General features: G+C 36.8%; 1 protein-coding gene and 1 long non-coding RNA gene across 10 annotated transcripts in view; one reads left to right on the top strand and one right to left on the bottom strand.

The window, feature by feature from the left end:
* The window catches only part of pkp4 (plakophilin 4), a 41334-nt gene that overhangs the window by 7032 nt on the left and 17948 nt on the right, over positions 1–16354 (top strand). For 3 of the 9 annotated variants that reach the window (XM_058778916.1, XM_058778917.1, XM_058778919.1), the window contains 5 exons: positions 6216–6250; positions 9300–9496; positions 10667–11099; positions 15641–15799; positions 15906–16116. In XM_058778916.1, the coding sequence (XP_058634899.1) occupies positions 6216–6250; positions 9300–9496; positions 10667–11099; positions 15641–15799; positions 15906–16116 (1035 nt within the window). Of the gene's footprint in view, positions 1–6215; positions 6251–7101; positions 7225–7250; positions 9052–9299; positions 9497–9587; positions 9894–10666; positions 11100–15640; positions 15800–15905; positions 16117–16354 lie in introns of those variants that run through there. The other 6 variants (XM_058778915.1, XM_058778914.1, XM_058778921.1 and 3 more) reach the window with 6 other exon arrangements.
* Positions 5639–9347, bottom strand: LOC131542333 (uncharacterized). Its single transcript, XR_009271704.1, has 3 exons — positions 9229–9347; positions 7077–7208; positions 5639–6296 (listed from the first exon to the last, which is right to left on the bottom strand). It is a non-coding gene; the product is annotated as an uncharacterized LOC131542333 (long non-coding RNA).

Raw genomic sequence — 16354 nt, 5'->3', positions numbered from 1 at the left:
TCCTCATATTATATGACTTTTGATTTTCAAATGATGTTTCTTTCATATATTGAAAGTAAAAGTGTTATAGAAGTAGCCCATATGACTGAGATTTTGTACGCCGTGCAATAGCTTTGTGTGAAGAACAATCCCATCTCTTTTGCTGTTGCTCTTGAATCTGCATTCCTATACATTCAAAGATGGCGCCTTGAGACGCGTAACCAGGTTTAACATCAGTGATGTCAAACATCATGGGCTTTTGCTTGTCTTGTATTTCAAGTTTGGAGTAAATGATGGCAGAATATATTTATGAACAGAACATCTGTACTGCATTCTCGTTAATACCATGAGGCCTGCTCAGCATGTTTTTCCTTTCAAAACATGTGCATGATTGTAAATATTTGATCATTGTTGCTGATGTGGTTTTTATCGGTTTTAGTTAGCAGTGGCAGACAGTACTGAAGGAAATTAAAATTGTGTTGTCATTTACTCACCTTACATGTCATTTGACTTACAAAAGCAGATGTTTAAAGGTGCCATAGAATGCATTGATACAATATTTTAAATTGTTCTCTGATATCTACATAGAAGGTATGTGGCTTAGGTAAGGGCAAAAAATCTCCAGAAACGGTTTTATATGTGCATTTACAACCCTTGGATTTCTCCATAGAATTAAATGGTTTGTTATTGGCTTATTTGGAAGGGTCATGAATAATAATGTTGAGCTCTGCTCTGATTGGCTGTTTCAGAGTGCGGCTCATTTCAGTAACTCACAGCAGGAAGGAAACACGGGGAGGAAAATATATATTTGAATACTTTCTCACGCAGTTATATCGTTGGGTAATTATACTGTATATAAAATGCGGGCATCAGGGATGCATTGAATACTGGCGGGGCATTGAAACTGCTTTTGAACGTTCGGTCGATTGTGTTATAGTTTCACTTTCGCTTTCGAGATTCACGATCGCATGTACTCTGTTTATACTATGGAGCAGCAGTATTTACCACACATTTTACAAGATCAGATGCTTGTCAGTGGTGCTCAGAATCTGTAAATCTTTCGCCATCATCCTCAGTCATCTCTCCTGAAATCTTATGTACTGTAATGTAACAGACTACTGCTAACAAGCTAACCATGTCCCTTTAGTGGCTCGTGTTATTTTATTAGAATGCGTTATTTGCTTTCCGTGCCTTTCTGATTACAGACACCAACCCATCCCTGCACTTCACATCCCCTGCACAGCCTGAAACATAACATTTATTTCCATCATCTGCCATTTTCGCTGTTGTCCTCGCTTGTTTCTTTACAATACCTGCAGAACTTCTGATGATTCGGCTGTGTAGGTTCCATTGGCGGCTGGCCTAGAACATGGGCGGGTAGACGTTATGCAAATGTTGGAGGCGTAGTGATCCCGACTGTTACGTCACAAGTCGGTGTTATGTTCTGATTCGCCTATTTTTAAGTGGTCTTTTTTATTCACGAGATTTACATAAGAAGGAGGAAACAATGGTGTTTGAGGCAAATTTCCATGTACAGAACTGTTATTATTTAAAGGGATACTCCCACTCCAAAATGCAAATTTTGTCATTAATCACTTACCCCCATGTCGTTCCAAACCCGTAAAAGCTTTGTTCGTCCTCGGAACACAATTTAAGATATTTTGGATGGAAACCAGGAGGCTTGTGACTGTCCCATTGACTGCCAAGTAAATAACACTGTCAAGGCACAGAAAAGTATAAAAAACATCGACAAAATAGTCCATCTGCCATCAGTGGTTCAATCTGAATTTTATGAAGCGACGAGAATACTTTTTGTAAGCAAAGAAAATAAAAATAACGATATTTATTCAACAATTTGTCTCCTCTCTGTCTTTCTGTGTCAGCGAAGCGTTATTTTGAAAAGCATCCGATGGACGCAAAGTGCGTACGCTATTCTCTGTCATCAGTAACGCATGGATACGTATTGTACGTTTATTTACGCTTTGATTGAATGGAAACAGCATATCCATGCGTTACTGATGACAGAGAATACACAGAAGACAAAAATCCAGCAATTTTTCATTTTAGGATGATGGAAATGTTTCATTAATAAAATAACAAAATAAAATGAACATCAAAAATATACATTGTTACATAATTTTTACAAGGAGGTTTTAGGAGGAGGTTTAATTATTGCACTTTAATGATATTATTTTAAGGCATTCAAACGTATCTCATATGAGTGTATCCGTGGCAACTACGCATTTAAACCCTCCTCCCTCCACACATAAATGGATCATTCTTACGCCCCTGCCTACACGTGAAACACATTTAGCTGTACAGTATATGTACACTCGCTGTTCTGTTTCTCATGGTGTGTGTCAGTATGAAGGACAAGTGTGCAGTGAAGCACAAACTGTTGTCTCTCTTTCCTCACTGAATAATTACTTTTATGGAAAGTGGGTGTTTGTCAATTTACAGTAAACACATTCAAGCTTTAGGGTATTGTGAAAGTTTCTCGTTTAATGAATGTCATGGAAAGATTGCTCTTGATAAATCAGAGATGTTTGCTACAACCATGACTTCAAAAAGATTTATATTCAATCTGGTTAAGCTGAAGTATAGTTCTTCCCCATCTCTTGCTTTGCCACAGTGAACTCTTTGTATCTGTATATGTGTATGCACATATCAGCTGCCCTGTTTGTTCTCCTCATCTGTGAAGGAGTGTCTGTTCTGTTTTTTCAGATGGCTTGTGCTGTTTTGCCGCAGTATACAGGACATTTTTTCCTTTTGCTTGTGGAAGGTCCGTGTGCGCATTCTTGCTACCATGCGCCCTGCAACCCATTACCTTTAACCTTTCTCTGTGTGGCATTCCTGCTGTCCCCACTGTGCCCCCTTTCAGCTGTCGCTGTACACTGATGACCGGTGTCCTTTGACCCCTCCTTTGCAGACAGTGTCGCTTTTTGGCAGACATTAGCAGACACTCGTCTGCTGTTTTAAGGCAGTGGCGTCTACATTCTGTCATTTATTCATCCTGAACTCCTTAATACCACGTCCTGTCATTTCATTCTTCTTCAGTTCCTAAAAGTATGTTCATTTCTTGTCATTAACCGGACAGGATTTTTAAAATTTGTGTCAGAGAGATGAACGCGACAGTCAGTGGACTGTAACAATGTGATTGATGTTCACTGGTAATGGTTTCCTAATGCTCGGCAAATGGAGCGGATCTTTTTGCTTTTCATTGACTTATTGGAAGATGAGATGGGTCATTCTACAAAACGAATGCCATTTGTGTTCCTCATAAATGTGTGAAAAATAACTACAAATAGAAATAGCTGATGCCAAATTTTAGACATGCACAGTTCACAATGATTCACAAACTAACACATCAACAAAACAACAGTAAATTCATTTTAATTCTATCTCTCTACATATATTTTTGACATTTTTATTTATTTATTTATTGTCTTTTGTTATGAGGATGCCTCTTTGGCCAAATGTTGTATGCAGGAAAATAAAAGTTACAGGTAGTTTATTGCCTGGAGAGCAGCAGCCCTGCAGAGTTCAGCTCCAGCCATAATTAAAACTCACCTGCTTGTAGCTTTCTAGTTACTCTTCAGACCTTGATTAGCTTGATCAGGTGTGTTTGATTAGGGTTGAAGCAAAACTCTGCAGGACTGCGGCTCTCCAGGACTGACGTTCGCCACTCCTGGTATATACTGTACATATGTAGTTTTAAGTTAAAGGACTAGTTGAAAATGTACTCACACTCAGGCCCGATCCCGCTCCTCACACACCACTGAAAGACGTTTGTGCTGACCTATAGTGTGCATATATGAAAAATCCTCTATAATAAACGCACTTGCGGCACATCTACATTTGAAATAAAGAACCTGAGCGTGCAAAAGATGCGACATGTGAACTGCTCTGCTCTCACAAGACATAATGCACGGATCCAATAGCCTATACACATGCGTTTTCTTTCTCAACTGTTCACATTAACTTAAGAAATAACCTGGATACTCGCCAGGACGGCCATTTTTGCGTAATTTTGTGTGTATTTGATCACTTAAGATCAACAACAAGCTACGAAAAATAACTCAATATGATACTCGCTAGGCGGCTTTGGATGTGACTATGAGCGCTCAGCCTTGAAACCGCCTCTGGAGCGCGCGAGTACCAATTGGCTTAAAAAGACATGCAAACTATACATTTTTGTGACGATGCAACAATGACCCGATTAAGCAAGTGACAATTCTGTCAACTGTCCCGAAATGCGAGCGAAAGTCTTGGATCAGCGACAGCGTGCAGCAGCTCGTTGTATTGCAGACGAGATGCGCTGATGTGAAGCCGCGGTTCAGCTGAATCACTCACGCTGTTTTCAAATGACTGATTTAATCTGCTAGTTTGTGTGGATTTATTTACTCATATAACCTACTTGCTATATTGAATAAATGTTTGCAGGAATTTCCCTCATTATAAACTTGAAAGCTGCAGAGATGAGTGAAACTATGTGATATACCGGTACACACAATCCCCCACAAAATTCTGGACAGGATTAATTATAAATCTATTACAGAGATTTGTGAAATAAAATTCCATTATTTTTTAGTTTTTTTTTTTTTTTTCAAGCCTGGAAATTGCTGTTTCAAAATTTCATGGCTTTTTCAGGTTTTTCATGTACGAACCCTAATAAAAGCAACTGATGCATGTGGTTAATCACTTAAGCTGGCCCACCAATGTGATCGGCTGAATGCTCCGTTACCTCTCCCTCCTCTAATCACCTCGAAATTTACAAATTAAGCACTGCTCAGGCCACCCAAGATGTACTATAGATGAGTCTTCATATTTACATCTTGCTAATACTGATAGAAAATCCAACTGATCGTCCCATATTTCTTCATCTGAACAGATTTGGAGAAATTTAGCACTGTATCACTTGCTCAACGGATGGATCCTCTGCATTGAATGGGTGCTGTCAGAAACAGCTGAAATGGCTGAAAAAAGTAATCCACATGACTTTAGTCCATCATTAAAATATTGTGAAGCGAAAAGCTGTGTTTGTAATGAACAAACTGATCATTAAGACGTTTTTAACTTCAAACTGTTGATTCTGGCTAAAATACGAGTCCTCTATCCATAATGTTGCTTTCTCCAATGAAAAAGTCATCTCATCTGAATCAAGCTCTGTTTACAAGTGAAAACACTCTAGAACAGTTCTAAAGAAATATGTTGTGGATTTTGATGTGAGAGGACAACAGGGGATGGATTTTTTTCACTGCTGAGAAGCGTTATTGTGGATTATGGACTCGCATCATTGTGACATTCACATTGTGAGGTTTTTATTAGCTGTTTTTTTACTCTCATTCTCACGGCACCCATTCACTGGTGAGCAAGTAAATTTCTCCAAATCTGTTCTGATGAAGAAACTTGAATGGCCTGAGGGTGAGTACAATAGTTTGGTGCCAAGTTTTTTCACATTCACTTAAATTGTAATTTTGTGAATAGTCATCTGAGTCATGTTGTAGATTCACATGAGATGAAGACTACTCATAATAGTTTTCTATACTAAGTGTTTTAATTATACATGGCGTGGGTCATGACAAGTATATTTTGTCATGTTGAAATGACGTGATTCGTGGTATTTATGCAAATGTTTAAGAAAATCTTCATACTCGTTGGCTTTCGTTGTGTAGATACACTAGTAGTGTAGTGTAAAATTAGACAATGAGCCACACTTATTATAGTGCTTTTCCAGTGGAGAGAACAGAATCACTAGCTAAAGAATTACTGAATACACCTTTAAAGTTTATTGTGTTGTATGTCACATTCGGTTTACCAGTGGGAGTGATCGTAAAAAGTGCACACCCTGTTATCATGATTTTAATAGTAAGTAATAATTGAAAAGTGTATATTTAATACCAGTATAAAATTGTCTCTTTAATAAACATTTTCTAGCTCCGTAACCTTGAACTCAGGACTGTTGAATTAAAGCACAATATGTCAAAATACATTGTAGAACTGTCAACTGTCTTACTTTTCTGAAGGCATAATATATTAAAATCAATTAATGCCGTAATATATTACCACTTAAACACAATATTTAATTATTTTGTTTTTTAAAAAGTTACTTTTAATCAACTTAACAAACTGAACAAGGCACTCGTTTCATAAAATGCCTCAGATGCTTTGTGCACCATGTGTGACATTGTTCTCCTCTCATTTAATCTTTTTTCTTTTCTCGTCACTTTTTCCAGCTCTTCTGAGAAGTCTCTTCTGTGGAGATCTGCAGGTATTTTTGTCTTGTTCTCTTCCTGCTTGTTATTTTCTCTTGTCACCTGTTGTAAATAAGAGTAAGCAGAACTATGACATTTTAGACAGCACTGCAGTCACATACATACAGCACAGATCACATAGTCTAGCTTGGAACGATAACTCTTAGATGGTTGAGCTGGCTGGTTTTTGTACTCAAGGCTCTCTGAAGCATTTAGAGGACATTTGAATGTAATTAAGTGTAAATATTTTCCTGACCCATCTTTTCTCTGTGTGTTACGGTTTAGTTACAGTATCCCAAAGCTGCACTATGTTGGCTATGTTATTGTACGATATTATATTGTAATATTTGGTATTTTTAATGGAACATTGATAGCAAAAGAGCTGTGCCAAGAACTCTTTCACTCTTGACAAACACTGTGTTGTGGGTTCTGGCCTTTTTCTTTTTATTCTGCTCTAAAAAAAGACATCAGACACTGTGGTCTTGTGATCTGGTCACCCAACCTAATGAACAATATTCCATTTATTATTCCACTGAATCTCTTTATCTCTCTCACCAAATCCTTTCAGAGCAGCTACAACTGTTTTCTACCCTTTTCTTCAGTTTTAATTCCTATTGTCATCTCTAACTGTGAGAATGTCTTTAAAGTATGGAAACACAATAGACCAGACACCTTATTTTTTTATCTGTGAATATAGAAAAGCATTTTACATGATCTGTCAATGGCTATTATTTTGGGTAAATGATGGCCTATTTTAGGTTAATGCTCCCTCCAAGTATGTCATTGATGAAGGTAACTGTATGATCGTCTTGATCATTTTCTCAAATACTTAAATCTGCTCACAGTGTGTTAACCATTTGGTCATCAGAATCCTCAGGTGCAGGTGTGTCTAAGCCGTCGGATGGTTGCTCCTCGCCCACATTTGGGGTCAGAGGTCAGGGGTTACTTTACTCTCCTGAATTGGAACAGATCTCCCTGCGTGAAAGTGAGGGTCTGTTCATTCACACTCCATATTGCCTTCTGTCACTTCTATGTGAACAATATTCATAGTGATGCCTTTATGCAATATTCCAAGTTGAATACAACTAAAGATCTATGGGCAGCATCTGTGGCCTACTGTTGATTACCACAGAAAATAGTGTGTCTCTCAGTTTATACACTACTGTTAAGATGTTTTTATGTTTTTGAAAGATGTCTCTTATTCTCAACAAGGCTGTGTGTATTTGATGAAAATACAGTAAAAACAGTAATATTGTGAAATTACTATTTCAATTTAGTATGATGACAAAGCAAGGCCATTATTCTAGTCTTCAGTGCCACATGATTCTTCATAAATCTTTCTAATATGCTGATTTGTTATTAAAGTTCAAAAGAACAACATTTATTTGAAATGCAAATATTTTGTAACATTGTAAATGTCCTCACTCTCATTTTTAGGCACATTTAATGCTTCCTTGTAACAGTAAAAAGTCTTTATACACCGACAATGGAAACCTAGCTGTGATGCACTAATCCTTTTGAAGCAGACCGCTTTTATAGTTGGATGAAAGTCTGGTTATGTTGTTCTGATGTAGTACTTGTTAATGAAGTTTGCTCCATGCAAACAGTACTTTCACATGTACATATGTTTCACTTTATTACTGTGCACACAGTATAGCAAGCAAATACCAGGTTAATTTTTAGCTGGTTAAAGGATTGGAACTTTGTGTTAAATAAATAAACAAACAAATAAATAAAAGTTAGTCACTTTTAAATACTTAGATACTATTATTTGCACTCTGGTACTGCTGCTTTCGGTCAGGAAACACTTCTGGTGTTAAGGTGCTATGGTTATACTTATTGTGATCTACAGCTAGCCTGGTAGACTTCTACTTTAAGAGATTTACTGTGTATATTAGGGCTTTTACAGAGCCAAGATGTAAGTAGATGATTATACCAGTACCTGTAAATATAATAACTCTCACTGAGCATACTCCGTTATTTAAATAATTAAATATTAATGTAATGTGATTATAAACCAATCAAAATAAAACAATAGCATGCAGCCTTCAGTTAATTCTCAATTAGGTAAACATTACTTTTCAAGCGTTTCAAATAATTATTCAATCAAACAGTCAGTATCAAAGTACAAATAAATACTTTAAATGCAGTGAATGTTATCCTCGTTTTCTTGCAAATATTAATGTTTGATTACATTTTAAAGGAGCATTAAGTAGCTTGGTTTTAAAATGTTAACATATTAAGAAAAAAAATGTGTTTTTTGTCATTTCCGTGGTGTACACTCACTGTACTCATAATAACTTTATATAAAAGAGTTTTAATTATAAATGGTGCGGGTCACCCCTCAGTGTTCGCTATGTTGAAATAACCTATCCTCACGCTCATTGGCTGGCTGTAGATACGCTGGTAGCGTAGTGTTGTTTGGTGAAGCAAAAGCAAAATTTAGACAATGGAACACGGGAGATTAAGTACTTTACCTGTAAAAGTTACGACCGAAGCAGAAAAGGTCTGAAGCCAGAAGACAGAGAGACCGACAAGGACAAAAACGAGCGCAAACGTAGGTAAAGCGTACACAGGGTGGAATTTACATTCAACTCAGGGACGATCGTACTGAACTACGTCGATAGATGGCAGTGCAGCCTCTAAACACGTTGTGCTATCTACTTAAAATATGCAATCAGCAGCGATGCTAACGCTAACTAAAGAACACGTTTTCCCCGTCCTATCTAGATTGATATGATAAATAAATTACTGTTTATATAATACAGCTGCATATGAACGATCAATGGCACCAATTACCGATATTGCAGTAAAACTGGTATTAAAACCTGTTTATGTTCATTGTCGATAGTACGAAAGTAAACGTGTCTCATTCATTTTTACAAAGTGAAAGACGAGTCGTCGTTATTTAATCGACATCAGGCCACAGTTTCTATTGTTAGAGCTTAGGTTGTATTTAACCTAGAAATCCATAGTTCAAATAGAATTGTTTTACCATTTCTGAACAGAAAATATTTTGTCTATCTCAGTATTTTTCTGGTGTGCCTTGCTGTTTCCTTTGCTCAGGGTCTGCGCCAAACTCACGCAGCTCGACTCAGATGAATTCGTATTCAGATAGTGGATATCAGGAGGTGAGTGGTTACTATAGTAACACTGTGACGCCCAGACGATCGGAAGGGAGGTCTCAATCGACAAGCTCCGCCCCCAGTGGAAGCCCCACCCTCGCCATGAGTTCTAGGGCTGAAGGACAGACCTCAGCACAGGTATGAACACAAATACATGAAGAGATAAATTGCTTAATTTAACTTTGCATAGGTTTAAAGGCTTTTCCAGATGTCATTAAATTTAAATTATATGTGTGCAGATTTATCAGGGATTTTTTAAGTTATTTTTTCCCGACCTGAGAAGTCGGAATGATCTTAAACAATCACTAAGCACACTAATGTGCAGCGTTTTCAAATATATTGCATGCATAAATTGACTGCTTCCGGCAGCGCTGCAAGAGCTGGCCGCCCGCGCCATCTATAGGCTGTGTGCGGGACACCCTTTTTCATCCCAGACAGGGTCCAACAGCCCAGCGGCGAATGCTGGCAAATGAGTTTGCTAGAAAATTAAACGATGTTCCTCGCCATCTAGTGCGATTATCAAATCGCAAAGACTGTAATTACGGAAATATGTATATCTGACGCGCTACATATTTCGGAGTGAACCGCGGCGCTGCATTTGTCTACACGCGACTTTCCGATGTTTTCAGAGCGGATTGGTTCGCACTAAATGCCGTTACAAACGACCTCCATCTCTGCAAGGGCTGTGCTTTTGGGTCGCTTATAACGTGCATTGGGCTTATAACGTGCATTTGAAAACCCAAATCTTCCCAAATAAGTCATGAGAATCGTTTTTTGTCAACAAAATAGAAGCTATAGGACTTCCTGTTTTCCGCCAAAATAAAAGCTCTCTACGTTAGGTTTCACGTTTGAAAGCTAAACTCGAGACATAAACATTAGTATAGTGTTTAGTGTTGTTCTGTGAAATTTATTATAATAACTCATTTCTTATTCTTATTTAATAAATTGTAGTATATTGTGTATAATAGTGTATTATGCATATTGTTAAAAACTTATTATGAAAGAGTTCCTGAAGTTTTAAATGCCTGTTGTGTAAAGGTGGATCATATCATAATTGCTTTGTCCTCCTGTGTGACCCTTCCTCAAGATTTAATTTTGTGCTTAATTTTGAGGCTAAATGTGGAAGTGTATTTTAAGTTTTCCTTCCTTTTTTATCCTTAGCTGATCTCAATCCTGATGTGTCATTCATCTTACAGTATTTTAAAAAATAAAATACCAGTTAAATATTTCAGTTATAACTGTATTATCACAGTGTAGTGTTTATGTACGATGGTTCTAGTGTTTGATTCTATGTAATCTGTTTCTCAGGTGGGCAGCAGTGGCCGTGTCATGAGGCGTGTCAGTTCTGTTCCCTCTCGTGCCCCGTCCCCACTCTACACCCCGTCCCCGCCTGCGTCTCGCCAGCCTCTGCGTACTTCCCTCGGAAGCCCCTATGGCTCACCTATTGTCTCAGAGCCCCGTCCTCTACCTAGTTTATTTCCTGGCACCACCTTGCCTCCGGCCTCCAGCCATGCTCCCGACCCAGTACACTCCAGCTACTTGGGACGGCATGGAAATGGGACGGGGTCAGAGTCTGGGTCACCAACGCTCCTGCGGGCCGGTATGACTGCTCAGCCTCAGCAGTACGGGACCCTGGGGAAGCACGATACACGTGCATACGACAGCACTCACTCTTCCTTTGGGTCTCGGGCCTATGACATCTTTGAGAGGATGGTCCTTTCAAGACCGGATAGCCTTACAGGTGGGTTACACACACAAACTGCCCTATTATTATTAAGGATAGGAGTTTTTCTACTACTTTTGATAGGTTTGGGGTTAATAAGATTAAATTTTTTGTTAAGTGAATTAATATTTTATGATGCTACAAAAGATTTTGAAAGTTCTTTTGAACTTTCTATTCATCAAACATTGTATCATGGTTTCCACTAAAATATAGAGCAGCACAATCTTTTTCAGTTTTGATGATAATAATAATAATAATAATAAAAGCACCAAGTCAGCATGTTAGAATGATTTCTTAAGGATCATGTGACACTGAAAATTCAGCTTTGCCATCACAGGCATAAATTTCATTACACACTATTACTGTTTGTACTGTATTTTTAATTAAATATGAATTAAAATGCATAAGATGTGAGAATAATAGATTTCATCTAAAAACATACAAAAAACTTACTAATCCCAAACTTGACTTGAAGCAACCAACAATTTTCTGATTCATAAAAGTTTTTCCCATAAAGTTTAAATCCATAAAACGATTTTCTCTTTTATCCTGACCAAGCCAGAACTCTATCAAACACAATTTCTGCACCATTCTTGAAAAGTTATGGATTTACGGACACAGATTTGAATATGTGTGAAACTTTCTTAGCGTTGTATATGCACTATATTATACAAGGATTAGTAATGCTGTCACTTATCGGTGTGTGTTTGGCTCGGATTATAAAATCTTCCCTGGCTTAAGAAGGTATTTCTTTACTGAAAATCCTCTCGTGAGGTGAATTTTCAAAACATGGAAAAAATTGTGAAGAATTCATTAAGCATTTCACAGTTTAGTCTCTGACATAATGTATACTGTCTGTTAAAATCTCAATTATAAGAGCCACAGAGAGAAAACTTCACATATCTCTGGGCATAAACTCAGAGTGATTGACAAATTGGTTCTCATAAAAGTGCAAAAAAAACAAAAAGCATCCTAGTAATTGCTCCTAACCGAATAATCATAACCCTCTGATTATGAGATGCTGTGTGTGCATATGAGTTTGTGAATTGAAAGTGCTGAGATGCATTAATATGGGGCCTGTATAGTATATTGTTTCGAAATCGTATTACAGTCTCAATTCCATCTGCAATAAACATCCACATGAAACCGGAGATGCATGGATATTGACTGTAAATGTGTGTGTGTGTGTGTGTGTGTGTGCGCATATCTTTATGCTTGTGTGCTCTAGTGTTTTGTAGGATTACTCAGATGATAATCTCACATTCTGGCTCTGTTGGAGACTTTCTCAGATGCGCCCCACTGCCCCATTTATGCTGTATTTCTCTGTGCTATTTAACTATGCTTTTAACTCCAGGCCCTTCAGAAAGAACTATTGCCGAATTTGCAGATGTATGAAGTGATTAGAAATTTATGAAAGACAAACTCACTGAATTCTGCATGGCTGTTCCAAACCAGTGAGCTGTGCAGCTTTGTTCGGTTCACACTTTGCTTTATTGTATTGCTGGTGTTTGATTGACATGTGAGGAAAGTTCTTTGAGAGTTCTCTTTCATTTCAATGCTAATGTCACACTGACTCAACATTCAGTCATAGTAAAGGCAGAGTAGGGATATTTGCTTATTCTTTTGAACATGAAGTACAATAGTATAACTAAGCCCCTTGGACCATGGAAATACTATAGTATTTGACTATAATAATCATTCCGTTCCATACTAGTATTAACACTGTACCAGAGTTTTGAGATTCTGATGCTCAAGCTCTTGATTTTGATTAATTTTGGTTTATTGTCTATGTCCAGCTTTCTAATGAAATCTATTTGCAAGTGCTGTAAATTCTACAGGATTTAATTCTTTCAGAATGGTTCATTTTTGAAATTCATGAAAAGGACCGACTTAAAAGAGTCAGTCGTCTGAGGAATCAGGATTCACTGTATATTTTTGATTCACCAAAATTTCACAATAGAAAATGTCCTTTTCTTGCTTCACCTCAGTACAACTGCAAACTCATATTCACACTCTTTTTTCCCCCATGGTGCTGAAGATTCAAATTCTGCAGAACAAACATTGATGTACAAAAACATTTTCATTCAGGAAATGAAGTTTTTGGGATTTGAAGAAGTGCTATCAAAATTATTCAGGATGAGTATCACAATTTCTTTCCCCCAGCCCTACCGAATTATGATTCTTCTTTTGCCAGCAAAACTTGCATTGTAGATCAAGCAAGTATGGTTATCAGCTGATGCAATTATCTCACAATGGCCAAATATTGCCTTATTAATCAAACTGGTCAATATATCTTCCTAACAATACAGACTGGAATGTCTGATGATAGTCAGATGGTAGTTTGAAGTTTGTCTGCTCAGGTTTCTGATCTTGGACATTAGATTGTGGTCAGATGTGTTCCATTGAAAGCTCTGGTTGTGAATGTCAGTCTCACAAGGTTGCGTGGTTATATATGCCCTACAGCTCTTAAAACTATTATACACTAATGAGCATGCAGTACAATGTCAGTACAAGCATTCACAAGGTTTGTCAGTAGATTCAGTAATTATGCTCCAAGAGTTGGGTAATTGGGTATGCAATTTTGGGTAGGCGTTCACGAGCAAATCTATTGTATCCTGTTTGCCATGAAATCATGTGTGGGAGAAAGGCTGAAACCTCTGGCTAATTTATTTAAATTGCGCAATTAATTGTATGCGTATCTCTGATTGTGTCAGGCAAACTGACATTCACGTCACTAACAGCAACACAACGTAGTGCCTTCTTTCAGTATAAAACTGTTTTTATCTCACGCACTTAGCTGCTGCAGAATACGCCTCGTTCTCGTTCAAGGTCATTATCTCTCACAGATACATCTTAAGGTGTGAAAGTCCAGTGGAGTGGTTAATTACAGCAGATTGTTTTTATAAAATACAACTTACATCTCCACTTGAAGATTTGAGAGCTTCATTTGCCTAGTGAAACACATCGAAAATCTTCGTTATGGAGTTGTACAGCTGCTAGACTTGTTTTGCTGATGAACAAAAATTTCACTAGATAGACCAACACCTAATTAGCACAAACGAGCCTGGATAGAAATTCATGCTGGTCTATGCCGATCCTTTCAGTAGAGTATACTCATTTTGAGAAATATTGTATAGATTGGATAAACCAGTCAAAAGAGTGGATTTGTCAGTGGGTTATTGATGTAGGATACTGGTCAAATGTTTGGAATAATTAAATGGTTACATTTATTTGATTCAAAATAGTAAATAAAAAATTAGTGTTGTGAAATACTATTGCACTTTAAAATAACTGTTTTCTATTGTAATATATTTAAATATATACATTATACATTATACATTTTCAGCATCATTATTCCATTCTTCAGTGTCACATGATCCTTTAGAAATCATTCTATTGTTTGCTGATTTGGTGCTCAAGTAAAATTTCTTATTATTATCAATGGTAAAAACTGATTTTGCTGCTTAATTTCTTGTTGAATCTGTGATACACTGCCATTCAAAAGTTTGGGGTTAATAAGATTTAGATTTATTTGTAAAAAATAATAATAAAACAATAATAATAATAACAATACTTTTATTCAGCAAAGACATTAAATTAATCAAAAGTGACAGAAAAGACATGAACAAAGTTACAAATATTTCTATTTCAAATAAATGCTGTTCTTTTGAACTTTCTATTCAACAACTAACTTGCAGTTTCCACAAAATTATAAAGCAGCAAAAACATTGATAATAAGGACAATAATTAATAATAATTAAGCACCAATTATATTAGATGAAGACTGGAGTAATGGCTGCTGAAAATTCAGCTTTGCCATCACAGGAATAATGCCATTTAAAATATATTAAAATAGAAAACTAATAATTCACAATGTTACTGTTTTTATTGTATTTTAATTACACAAAACATTAAAAAATGTTCATTCCAAACTTTTGCCCACTTGTGTACTCATGAAATCAGGGATATCACTGAGTGAATTAAAACTAAAACCATACGAAATACTTTCATTACTTGAAATGAGTAATTAATCAAATGATTAATTGCATCCAAAATAAAAGTTTTGTTTACATAATATATGTATGTGTACTGTGTATATTTATTATGTATATATAAATACACACACACACACACATGCATGTGTATATTTCAGAGAGATATGTAATTTTTTTTTTATTAAATGTATTTATTTATAATATAAATTATATGAATATAAATATAGACGTAAATATTTTCAAAATATATACTGTATGTGTGTTTATTTATTTATATATATGTATATACACAGAGCACACGCGTATATTATTCAAACAAAAACTTTTATATTGGATTTGATTAAGCACAATTAATCATTTGACAGCACTACTTGAAATATAATAAACATAAACTGAAATAAGACATAAAAAAAACGTTTTATTTCAGCTGGTTGCCAAGTTTAGTTCAAGTACTACAACTAAATAAAAACTACATAGACATATTTAAGAAAAACAAAACATTTTTAAAAACGTACAATAAATTTACTGAAATGACACCGTTGTAAATCTCTGATCTTCGTCTAGGCTTGCAAACCTCTTATAGTCAGAACAGCCAGTTAGGCCAAGAAGCCCGCTCCCCTGACTGCCACGTCACGCCAATCTATGAAGACAGAACCTTCCAGAACCCTCTGTACCAGAGCCCCACGCACGGCTCCCAGAGCGCTATCTCCAGAAACAATACAGGTATGTGACGAATGTCCTTCATGCACCACTGCTATCTTTCAGTGAATGAGTTCTGATTTCCAGTGTTAATCTTAACAATGTCTGTACTGCTCACTCTCTCACTTAGGATTTGGTACTTTACAAAGGACCACTAGTCAGTGTAGCACTCTGAGGTACCAGCGAGGGTTGTTCTCAATGGGCTCCATGGCAACGCACTCTGACACCTATCGTCCTGCCCATTACCGCCAATCTGACCCGAACTACACCAGACATGCAGCTGCCGTCGACAACGCCGTCACGCGCTCACCTTCCATAGACAGTGTTCACAAAGATCCCAGGTGAAGAGCTGAACCTAATGATTCCAAAAACATTGCAGAAAGCTTCCAAAATGATTTAGGGCCATATTTGAAGTCACTGCCATTTAAAACGTGGAAACTGCTTGTAAATTAAACCCAGCGTGTATCTTCCCTTTTTGCTGCATTATTCCAACTTATTTGATTTCTTGAGCCTCCACTACTTTTGTGTTTTGCATGTTTATTTTGCAGAGCTTGTCAGAAAATGTAAACTAGATCGCCT

This window comes from Onychostoma macrolepis, chromosome 06 (assembly GCF_012432095.1).
Source record: "Onychostoma macrolepis isolate SWU-2019 chromosome 06, ASM1243209v1, whole genome shotgun sequence".
Classification (NCBI taxonomy): Eukaryota; Metazoa; Chordata; class Actinopteri; order Cypriniformes; family Cyprinidae; genus Onychostoma; species Onychostoma macrolepis.
This window is presented reverse-complemented; position numbering and strand designations above follow the sequence as displayed.